General features: G+C 38.8%; 1 protein-coding gene across 1 annotated transcript; it reads left to right on the top strand.

Moving 5' to 3' along the window:
* Window positions 1–7,916: 7,916 nt before the first annotated feature.
* LOC104414878 (protein trichome birefringence-like 10) lies at window positions 7,917–11,670 on the top strand. Its single transcript, XM_010026090.3, has 4 exons — window positions 7,917–8,584; window positions 9,369–9,758; window positions 10,313–10,471; window positions 10,853–11,670. Exons 1-4 carry the CDS (start codon window positions 7,950–7,952, stop codon window positions 11,211–11,213), a joined length of 1,545 nt encoding a protein of 514 aa, XP_010024392.3. The 5' UTR covers window positions 7,917–7,949; the 3' UTR covers window positions 11,214–11,670.
* Window positions 11,671–12,260: the final 590 nt, after the last annotated feature.

The following is a 12,260-nucleotide window of genomic DNA, read 5'->3' as shown; positions in this document are numbered from 1 at the left end:
GAGAAGAGAGATGACAAAGATGGCCGCAATGAGGTTGGGGCTAGTTGTGATCGAAGCATTGGCAATTGGATACCTCACTCTACAACTAGGTTACAACCCATTCCTCAAGAAAGCCCAGGTTGCCATGGTTGACACTTCTTCTTCTCCACAAGATCGCACTACCCTTTGCGACAAGTAGAGTCTAATGGCTAGTTGCCTTCTGTCTTGATGTTGAATGTTTAGCAAAGAACTGCACCAACTATGTATTGGTGTAGAGTCAACACCAGTACGTTGTGTGAGTGTTGGTGAAAGCACAAGATATGCCAGTTACGTGCTGGTGCAAGCCAAGTGAAACATAAAATTTGAACCAACATGTCCATTTTAAAATTTGTGTAACACAAGTAATCACTTTTAACCACGAGTAGCATTTAAGTTATCATTTTTAGGAAAAAAAAAAACTTAACACCTTAACTATCACTATTTACAACTTTTGGCATTAAAATAGTCACTCGTGAATTTGTCACCACTCATTAATTTGGCAATGGTTTACATCAATAGTTGCAACAAACTAGTAAACTATTACTAAACAAAAAATGCAGCAAACCATTACATCTAAAGTAAAACAAACATCTGAAGCAAAAACTAAGCAAACTAACATTCATAAAACACAATGAAGCAAGAAAACTTTTTAAGTGTTCACAACCAATGAATTCTAACATTCCATTTCCATCATAGATTGCAACAAACCTTTAGTTCCATTAAAAAACTGCAGCAAACTAACAACAGAACAATACCTACAAATAACGCAATACAAGTCCATATTTCATTAATCTTTGATCATGATAAATATATAAACTTCTTCTTATTATTCACTTCACATTTAACCATAAAATAAGCTATACAAGAGAACAATAACACAATCAACACTCAATGGCCAAAGATGTTATAGCCTTCATTTGAGCTTGCATTGAGTTGACATTCCTCATCTCATCCGTTAATGTAGGTGGAGGTTGATGTCGTCCTCCAAGTAGCTCCAATATCACATTTGTTGCTCGACGTTGACCCATTTGAAATATTTACACTTCAAGCATTCTATATATCTAGCACATTTGTGGAATCTTCTCTTGAAATTTAACTGAGTATAGGATGTTCTTCTTAGATGCAGTAACTCACAATAAGACACCATCCAATTTGCTTTGTTGGAATGAATGTGAGCTATTGCTAAAGCTCCTATGCTCTTGAGCTAGTAATTTTCGGGATAGATCAAAATAGGTGTTCAAATTAGTTAGTTAGGGTTTCAATTTGGGGTTTTCTTTCAATTTAGGAATTTAAGGTTCTTATTTGGGTGAACTTTACCGAAGGACGTCGTTTTATTTGTTCACATGCTAATTGGACCCTTTAGCGACTCACGTCGATTTCAGAAATTAATTAAAAAAAAAATCAAATCAAGGTTGGCATTGAAAAGATTATCTTTCCAAAAAAATTTATACTTAATTGATCCAAAAGAAATTTTTGGCCTCAAAGTGAGTTTCGTATACAACATTTGGTACTTTTAGTGTCCCTTTGCCATAGTGTGATTCTTAAACTTTTAATTTGTTCAATGTAACTTTTGAACTTTAGTCTAATGTGCAATGTCATTTTATGATCTTTTAATTTGTTCAATATAGTTATTAAAATTTTGATAAATGTTTAATCTGATCCTAAAATATTATATCCATGAATTTAATCTAGTCTCGGGATTATTTAGTTCGTGGATTAAAAACATTTAAATAAATGAAAATTTTATAATTCCATATAAAAAATTAAAATTCATAAGATACATTAAATAAATTAAATATTTATGGATCACATTGAGCATTAAATCAAAATTCAGGGATAGAGCATGTCATTTCCCTTTTGTTCTTAGGCAGGAAACGACGTCACAGCGACCCCGAGTCACACCGCGTGTTAGTCCTCGTTGCCCGATTCCTCTGCAACTTGCGAGAGAGAGAGAGAGCGAGGGGGAGGGTGGGAGAGAGAGAGAGAGAGAGAGAGATGTGGGACAGGACGAAGATGAACGCGATGAGGTCGGGGCTAGTCGTGATCGGGGCGTTGGCATTCGGATACCTCACTCTGCAACTGGGTTTCAAGCCATTCCTCGAGAAAGCCCAGGTCGCCGCCGCCGCCGCCGCCGACGCCGAGGCTTCTCCCTCTTCTCCGCAAGATCCCGCTGCTCTTCGCGACGACTAGAGTCCTGTAGCAAGAAAGGTCGGTTCTTGCCGTTGAATCTCCCGAAGTCGAGCTTTTATCACGCAGGAATTCGAATCTTAATTGCTTGATTCATGTGGAGTTGTGGAGGTTTTGTCGTGAGTTGGATGAGAGGATTGTAAGATGACGAAAGAAGTCTCGCGTTTTATGGCTGAACGATTATCCGCGAATCTTGGTGACAGCTTCGGCTGCAATTTTTCACTGGGTGAAGTGGGAAAGTTTATCTTCTCGGAAAAGACGGTTTCTTTTCTGTCCAATTGGTATTCATTTTAAATTTGACGCACTGGTATGAACTGTGGCATTGTTTAGTCGTGCCATTCCATGGAAAATCGCGTGTATCTTTAGACTTTAGTAGTACTTGATTTCATTTGCTGTTTTGCTGATTGTCTTTGACTTCAGTAGCCGCGATTCCACTTTCCTCGTAATGATGCTCGTCGGAGCTTGTCAAGGGGTTCGGTATGGAAATATGAGCTTTGAAAAGAGGCGATAAACAAGTACATGTTCAGCTCTTTAAGACTGCTGTATATCGCCTTCGCTGATGTGTGATAGATTGGCAAACTGTGATCGGGTTATACCTTCTGTTGGGGGTCTCTTAGCTTCATATCAGTGAAAAAAAATGAAGCTTGCAGTGACCATTTCTTGGTAATTCATTTCTGCTCCTCGTATAGTGGTTGTATGAGCAAATTGGCCGTCTTTCTTGACATGAGCAATCATTAATTGGAGCGAATCTCTACTTTGTTAGATTGAATTTATGGTTTTCCATTATAAATCTTGTGTTTGGAGGGAGAGCATGCGGAAGTTGTGCTTAGGAAGTTGGTTTTAACCTGCCGATGAGGCATTTTGTGCTGCAAAGTAATACATCTGATCATTACACCCTTAATTTTTTATTTTTTTGCTTAACGTAGAGTTTCTTTGCTTGTGAGGGCTGCTTTTGTATTGATGAAGTTTGTCTTGAAGATCCATCAGTAAGGATATGATGGTTCTGTGATCAGACACTGGAGGCTTGTTTAATGATTTGCTTTGCCTGTACATTCATGTCTTTTGTGTAAATGCTCTTTGCTGTTAAATGATCTTCTGCCAGCTGCTTCTTTTGGTCTGGAAAGAAAGGGATATATTAAATGATATGCAAGCCAAAGTGTTTCAACTTTCAAATTTAACGTAGTCTAATGAAGTTTGAACTTCTCAGCATGGGACTGGGATAGGATGGTTTCTTTGCAAGTATAACTGCTGGACAAGTCTAGATGCAATTTTGCTCTCAAAGGAAGGTTTTGTAGCATGATGGTAGATGTAAATTGATAGCTTAGTACACACGCCTTAATGCTTTACTTACATCTCTCTCCTACGCTGTTCAAGACTAGAGATGTCCATGTTATGCTATCATGAAATTGCTGTCTGGTTGGCAGGGTATCATCCAAAAGCGTTTCTTGTTTTTACTTCCCTGAATGTGAGCAAATGGACCCCCTCCTCTCTTGTAGTCAAAATCCTGTGAAATGTGAGCTAATCAGATGTGTAAACTGATTGCTTGGGTCAAAGTACCAGATAGCCTGCCGCGATTTTCGTTCGTTAAAGTAGTGATACACATGTAAAGGCAGTTAAGCAGGCATTCTGATATATGCTGTAAGGATTTTGCATCATTTAATCGATTTTGCAAGTCTGTGATGAAAATCCGAGTCCTCTGTGTTCTGCATATTCATATTTTGTGTACTGCACCATCACACTCCATGTACCTTCCTACATTATTTGCAAGTTCATGCTCGAGGATTGAATGCATGAAAAGGACATGAAATGGTGACAGAATACATATGTTGTTCTCCTGGTTTAAGTTGCCTCCCAATTTTTCTTGCCAATTGGTCCATCGAAGGAGAATCCCTCTTGTATCCAGCTCTTGCAGCATTTCAGCAACCTGATGTTACATCACGTTGCTGATATACATAAGTGATGGTATATTGGCAATTTGGCATGGCAGGTCAATAAAATTAGCATTGTAGTTTCGACTTCTTCTTTGTCTTCTTCATGGGCTGAGCCTTTGGTTTAGTCTTATCAACGTGATACATCCGCCAGTTTGCTTAAATTATCCCCAAGGAGGCTTGTCGTGTTACAACGCCAATCTTTCTCTTCCCTCTCCAGCTGTTTTTGGATAATCTCATCTTATGTTAATTCACTTCACCTCATCTTTAAATCATGTGGGATTTGTATGCCTATAAATATGTTAGTTAGATTGAAAGTATCTATTTTTAAGGCCGGATCAAACTGGCCGGTTCAACTAGTTGGACCGGTAATGGGATTGCAAACCAATACACTTGATGAGATGGGGAAAGGTGGAAGTTTGCTCTTTTTGTAAAATCATTCTCTGGCTGGCTATATTATGGTTGAAAATGTTTTATTTGTTTTCTACCACTCAATATTAACAATGCGTTGCATTCATAAATTAAATTTAATTATCACACAATATGGCGTAAATCACGTTGCAAGCGATAGGATTTTCACTTTCAATTTTCACTAGACATGATTGCACCAAGATCCACGAAATTTTTTAATACTTATTGATGGCCAATCACCACGTGTCATCAAATAACTAACTATTTATAGTCTTAGTACAATGATGTACTGTCAACTTGAGTAAGTGCATTAAACTTCCTCGTCTCTCTTAAGACACATGTATCTTTTCATTTAATTCGTTTTTATTAATTATTTGCATCATAAGCCAATAAATGCGTGAATAATGAGAACCCATGATAGCATTTACCGGGACCGAACCAAAGGTGGTGTGGATTTTTTTTTTTTAAGGCATGTTGCTGTATCGATGCAATGAAAATTTAGATTATGAGTCGTGACTTTTATAGTATATCAATACAGAACTTAAATGAAAGATAAAAAGAAAAAAAAAATACCAAAAACACCATGAATCTATTGTATTTGTATTAATTCAATATTAAATCTTTCAATTTGAACAATTTAATCCTATACTTTTTAATAATTTGCCAATATAATTTATTTGACACAGGCAATAGTGATGTGAAAACATTCATAATTTTTTTTAGTTCTTTTCTATTTATTGTTAAGGGTGGCCACAAACCCTCGCCCAGTGGCTAGCAAGGGTAGTTGGTAGCCTCCTATTGTACTTAACAAAAAAAAACAGTTAATAAAAGATCTAAAAAAAAAAATTCACATTAGTATTAGCTATGTTATGTAAAATTGTCAGCATCAATGTCATCAATTTTTAGTTAAAATTGCCCAGATTGACTAAATTGTTAAATTTTCATAAATTTTAGGACTAAATTAGCTGAATTAAAAGATTTATGACTAAATTAGCACGGAAATTATAAGTTTATAATCAAACTGGCTGATTCAACTAGTTGGACCAGTAATGGGATTGCAAACCAATGCACTTGATTAGATAGGGAAAGGTGGAAGCTTGCTCTTTTCGTAAAATCATTCTCTGGCCGGCTATATTATGATTGAAAATGTTTCTTTTGTTTCCTACCACTCAATATTAACAATGCATTGCATTCATAAATTAGATTTAATCATCACACAACATGGCGTAAATCACGTTGCAAGCATTAGGATTTCTACTAGAGATGATTGCGCCAAGATCCATGAAATTTTCAAATACTTGTAGATGGCCAATCTCCATGTGTCATCAAATCACTAACTATTTATAGTCTTAGTACAATGATTTACTGTCGACTTGAGTAAGTGCATTAAATTTCCACGTCTCTCTCAAGACACATGTACCTTTTCATTTAAGTCGTTTTTATTAATTATTTGCATCATAAGCCAATAAATGCGTGAATAATGAGAACCCATGATAGCATGTGCCGGGACCGAACCATATGCTACGGCGGCCTGCGCATTATGCTGGATAGCTGTAAAAGATAAAAGGATTCTAGCAATGTTCGAAAATATTATATTTGAATGTTATAAAACATATATATATATATATATGTATGTATGTATATAATCAAAGCTGGATAATCTAGATGTACTAATTAAGTGTAATTGTGCGGGGGATACTTTAAGCAAAGGTGGTGTGGATTTTATTTTATTTTTTTAAGGCATGTTGCTGGATCGATGCAATGAAAATTTAGATCATGAGTTGCGACTACAGAACTTAAACGAAAGATAAAAAGAAAAAAAAAGAAAAATTACCAAAAAAGTCAGAAACCTATTATATTTGTACTAATTCAATATTAAATCTTTCAATTTGAACAATTTAATCCTACACTTGTTAATGATTTGTCAATATAGTTTATTTGAAATTGATAACATGAACGCTTGCCATTTTTTACATGGCACAAGCAATGGTGATGTGAAAACATTCATAATTTTGTTAATTCTTTTCTATTTATTGTTAAGGGCGGCTGCAAACCCTCGCTAGGGTAGTTGGCAGCCTCCTATTGGCCCCTTAACAAAAAAAAAAAAATAAAAAAAAAAAAATTTCATGTTAGTATTAGCTATGCTACATAAACTGTTAGCATCAACGTCATCATATTCAGTTAAATCACTTGGATGGATTGAATTGTTAAATTTTCAAAAATTTTAGGACTAAATTAGCTAAATTAAAAGGTTTATGCTAAATTAGCACGGAAACAATAAGTTTATGATCTTTTTTGGTAATTTTTCCTAAAAAGGTATAATCATACTCAACAGCATATCTACATCTATACTCTCATAAAACATACACCCAATAGAATTTGGAAAGCTCATAAATATTTTAACTCATCAAGGGAATAGTTAATCATGGAATAACAAAAGTTACCTCATCAATTCTCCCTTTGCTCAAATATGCATAATGGGAAAATTCTTATCACATTGAAACATCAGTCCATTTCCGTGCAGATTCCTATCGAAAACGACTCTCCCTTTGCTCAAATATGCATAATGGGAAAATTCTTATGACATTGAAACATCAGTCCGTTTCCGTGCGGATCCGTATTGAAAACGACTCTTGCGGTAAGGAGAAGGCCTCTCTAGCCATATAGAGTGTTAAGCGTCGAGCTTCTAAAAAGACCCTTGAGGGAAGAGTTTGTAATATAGTTTGTAAAGTGATATGCCCATACTAACAATGCGTTTGAATAACATCTTAATTTTATTTTATCTTTTTTTGGTGTCTTTCCAGGGTACTCATCTTATACAAATTATAATATAGTTTTGTCGACCATCATTTAGATCTCTCAAATTTTATGTCGATAGAAAAAATATTCTAGATCTCTTATTAGTCCAAAAGGTGGAAGGAAAAAAATACAAGAAGAAGAAGAGGGTGTAGTCCAAACCATGGGACAAGTTTCCTCCATTGACTCTGACCCGGTAAGCCGCGTCCGGGGAGTCAACCCCGGTCCAACCCGCCCCTGCAAAAATCCACGTTCTCCATTTCTGGACTTTTTCCCGTTAGCGGAAGGCAGAAGGAAACTGCTTCCGAATCCAAACCCCACGTTACCGCTCCATTTATCAAACTCGAACTCCTCCTGAAAAAGTTAAACTGAAAACAAGGAGGGAAAAACTGACCCCATTCATGATCACCGCCATCATCATCATCCTCCTCCTCGTGCAATGCTTCTTTGCTTCCTTCACACCCCATTCCTCTCTCTCTCTCTCTCTCTCTCTCTCTCTCTCTCTCTCTAGCTGCTGGACGTAGCTGACCAGCCAAGCAAAGAAGAAAGCGAACAGATGGAGCCGAAAAGTAATGGGGAGAATGGCGTCTTTCTTTACCGTTATAGGCCATGATGATGCATGCTCTGTCTTGCTTCCGCACCAAACTTCGCTCCTGCTCTCTACCCAACCCGGCGCTTCCCCTTTTCTTTTTTAAAATTCTGTCAGCCGGTTATTGGAAGCACCCGGAACCCGGAAGAGGCCATCCCTTTCTTTGTCACCTTTCGCAAATGCTCCTCAAGAGCCTCCCGTTTCAGGAACAGGGCCATGAGAGGATGACGCCGGTGGTCCTCCAACTCCAGAAGAGCTCGAAGCACTTCAAGTTCGTGGCCCAGTCCCTGGGGCTCTTGGGGTTCGCTTTCTTGACGGTCTGTTTCATCTTCTTCTTCGGTTATCACGTGGATCATGGTAACGACGGGGTCGGGGTGGGAGGGTTCTTCGGGTACCCTGGCCGGATGGAAAGTCTGGTGTGGTTGAACTTGAAGTTGAACGGCTCTGATGACGTCGAGAGGGTGGATTTTCTCGGGAAGGAGGGTGATGGGTGTGATGTGTTTGAAGGTGATTGGGTCTGGGATGATAACTATCCGCTGTATCAGTCGAGAGATTGCGGGTTTATGGATCAGGGGTTCAGGTGCTCTGAGAATGGCCGTCCTGATCATTTCTATACTAAGTGGAGATGGCAACCCAAAGGGTGCAACTTGCCCAGGTTTGTGTTTGTGTGCAACTCATCCCCTTTCTTTTCTGTTCATGGAGAATATGTGGGATTACAATGAAGCAAGTTCGGAACATCTATGTTGGGCTGGGGCTGGGATTGGTGAAAATAGCCTTACATCTGCATGTCATTAGAAACAGTTTCAAATGTTGGTTATTCCCCAGAGCATTAGCTTTTGCCCATAGCTTTTTCTTAGAAGGTGGGTTATGGTAGCGAGGGCCTGAGGCACCTGCTAAGCATGCATCAGGAAAATTTCAAAATTTTCAAGGCACTAACTACATGTATCAAAAAAAGAATCCTTTTGTTAGTCAGTTGATCTGCTACATGCAGTTTGTTTGGTCTTTCTGGCATTAGAAATAGGATCAGTCTGAATTGAGTTATTAGAGCTCTTTGCAAGTTACTAGCTGTTATTTGCAGCATGATCTGTTTCAGTGCTTAATGATTGCTTCAATGTGGCCATTGCTGCAATTCAGCAGTATTGATTGTTAGATGGTTCAATGTTGACTGTGCCCTTGTTTTGAAAATCTGGCTTTGCTTTATTGGCAAATGCAATTATTTTTCTATGAAGGCCTTTTCATGCAAAATTTAACAAATTCTAGCTCAGGATTGCTGCTGCCTGAAACTCTTCTGTTTTCACCTGGATGGATGACAGACTAATCTGCTGGTGATCTGATTTGGATTTGGGTGAATTAGTGTTGGCTACGTAGTTGCCAATTATTTTTTCTGCCAACCTTATGTGTTCATTCTATATCATACTGAGCTTGTTGGACTATGACAGATTTGATGCAAGACTGATGCTTGAGAAGCTGCGTAACAAGCGGCTTGTTTTTGTCGGAGACTCTATTGGAAGAAACCAGTGGGAGTCTCTCTTATGCATGCTTTCTACTGGAGTCTCTGACAAAGACTCGATCTATGAAGTCAATGGCAGCCCAATCACAAAGCACAAAGGTTACTTGGTGTTTAAGTTTGGAGAGTTCAACTGCACAGTGGAGTACTATAGAGCTCCATTTCTTGTACTGCAGAGCCGTCCTCCTATTGGATCCCCTGAAGAGATTAAAACAACTCTGAAATTGGATCAGATGGACTGGACATCTATGAAGTGGAAGGATGCCGATGTCTTGGTCCTCAACACAGGGCACTGGTGGAATTACGAGAAGACCATCAGGGGGTAATGGCAATCCTTCTCATTTTTTCTTTGTAACTTGCTCTCTGGATTTTGCTTGTGGAGGAAGAAGAATAGAATATAAACCAGTTAGAGTAAAACTGTGAAGATCTGTACCTGTGTCAAAAAGCTTAGTAAATTTGATGGCATTTCCAGGTTTTAAAGCATCCTAGTAACAGATCTGCACCCATTTAATTGAGCGAAAGAAACCAATCACACGCAAAACAAATATCCAAAGAGTACAGTATGATGTGAAATGGTCCTCACATATGTTGACACTGTAGATCTTTAGGTCTTTAGGAAAGCTCCTTGATGGCTGCATCTCCTTGTGGTAGTGTACTTACGTACTCATAGTCGACCCTATATTATGCTATGTTATGTATTTGCCAAGTTGAAATCGAGAAAAGGGTTAGTTCTTTATGGGAAATTGGGAATATCGTCTCAGCAATCTGCACTAATGTTTGTCTGATAGAACAAAAGTACATGTATAATGCGAAAAGGGGCTCTGTTCTTTCCAGTGATACTTCTCTAATATCAAATACCCGATATTTCCTTTTCAGCGGTTGTTATTTTCAAGATGGAGATGAGGTGAAGGTCGAAATGAGAACAGAACATGCATATCAGAGAGCAATAGAGACTGTCCTGCACTGGATAAGAAATGAGGTGAATTCAAGCAAGACTCGGGTCTTCTTTCGGACATTTTCTCCGGTGCATTTCAGGTTTGCCTCATCTGTCATAATTTCCTGTTTTCCTTCAGTTTTATAAACTATTCAACTAGCACGAATAGCGCTATTATTGCCAGGAGAGTGGCTTTTATTCCTGCTCCCTGTGCTACTTTGGGGTTCCCCAAGTTTTATTACTGTTGGTGTACATGAGATCCTGTGATACAGTGGAGTTCCTTCGAACGTTGATGCATTTTTCCTACTAAGCTCTACGCAATGTTGTCATAGCTGGCGTGTTATGTTGCCATGGATATGCCATTCAACACCTTTGCACATTTCACTGTATAACATAACAAAAAGTAGCGTAGTTGTTTTCCCTTACTATTCAAAATTCCTCAACTACGGAGACCACTGCTCATGATATTTAAAATGTGGCAGAGGCGGTGACTGGAGGAGTGGGAGCTGTCACTTGGAGACATTGCCCGAGCTGGGCTCCTCGCTCGTGCCATCAGATAACTGGCTGCACTACAAGAGCATCACCAACAAATTGGCAGTTCACTCAAACGCTTCAGAGGCTATCAAAGTGAACATACTGAACATAACCCACATGACTTCGCAAAGGAAGGATGGGCACTCCTCCTTGTACTACATCGGCCCTCCCACAGGCCCTGCATCTATTCGCCGGCAGGATTGCAGCCATTGGTGCCTGCCCGGAGTGCCAGACTCATGGAATGAGCTCCTCTTTGCACTATACTTAAAGCATGAAAGTTCTCAACAGGCACATGGGGCGCAAAAATGATGCAAGAACGCTCGAGTTGTGAGTTCACATGTAAATCAACCTCACATAAGAATTATCAAAGTGAGGCACCGATGATGGATTCCGATGACTGCTTCAAGAATCGAAAAGACAGCAGCAGCGATGATCAAGTTCATGAAGGTTTTAAGAGCAGGTGTACAGCTCTGTTGAGTCTATTCAGATGAAGGACATTTTTGTTAGAATCCTAGGATTAGCGTTGGGGGAACTGGAATTTACTTGTACAGGTATACAAAGCGAAAAACCAAGCTCGCTTTTAGGGGCTGATCTAGAAAGTCCTAGCAAAATTTGGTTACAGGCTCTAGTGTGTTGTAGAAATCAGAGACATGAAATAGGCGATATTCATTTCACAAATTGTGACTAGGAACTTTGGTCAGTCCTTTGACCTTGTATTCAAATAAGGACCACTTAGGTCTCAATGTATCAACAAGTTTACAGATGATCTGGTGTGCAGATCAAATGCGAGATCTCATCCGACGATTAGTGTTTGAAGGGGGCCAGCTGCACAAATGCTTCAAACTAGAGTCTTCGGTTATGTGGAAGAAAAAGAGTCATGTATTACACAAAGGGGCAATATCAAAGAAAACATGAAGAGAAAATAGAAAGGGTCACGACTCACGAGTCGGGAGACTGACCTTGTTGGAAAACAAAAGCGATGAAGCAGTAAACACGAAGCATCCTTGCTAACAAGTGTTGCAAAATCCCGTCGATCAAATCCACTAGATGTAGACATGATTAACGCTGTACTATTCCCTAATGCGTACTGTCATTTTCTCTGTGCAAGAAAACTAAATCTAATGTTGGAGGCAAATGAAGGGTATGGATATTGACACTGTATAGAGTCGGTCGCCCTTAGGAATCAAGCCGTTAATGTGATTTTACTGTGTGTCACTTCATTTCCTTGGTACTTTGCAACTTCAAATACGGTAACAAAAGGCCAAACCACATAATCCTCACCGATCCTTGTCCGTCCATGTCATTGTGTAATATCATGCTCGAACATCAATTTGTTTCATAACCCTACAGATTAAT

This window comes from Eucalyptus grandis, chromosome 8, assembly GCF_016545825.1.
Source record: "Eucalyptus grandis isolate ANBG69807.140 chromosome 8, ASM1654582v1, whole genome shotgun sequence".
NCBI lineage: Eukaryota > Viridiplantae > Streptophyta > Magnoliopsida > Myrtales > Myrtaceae > Eucalyptus > Eucalyptus grandis.
Note: the sequence above shows the minus strand (reverse complement) of the source record. Positions and strands in the feature narration are given on the sequence as shown.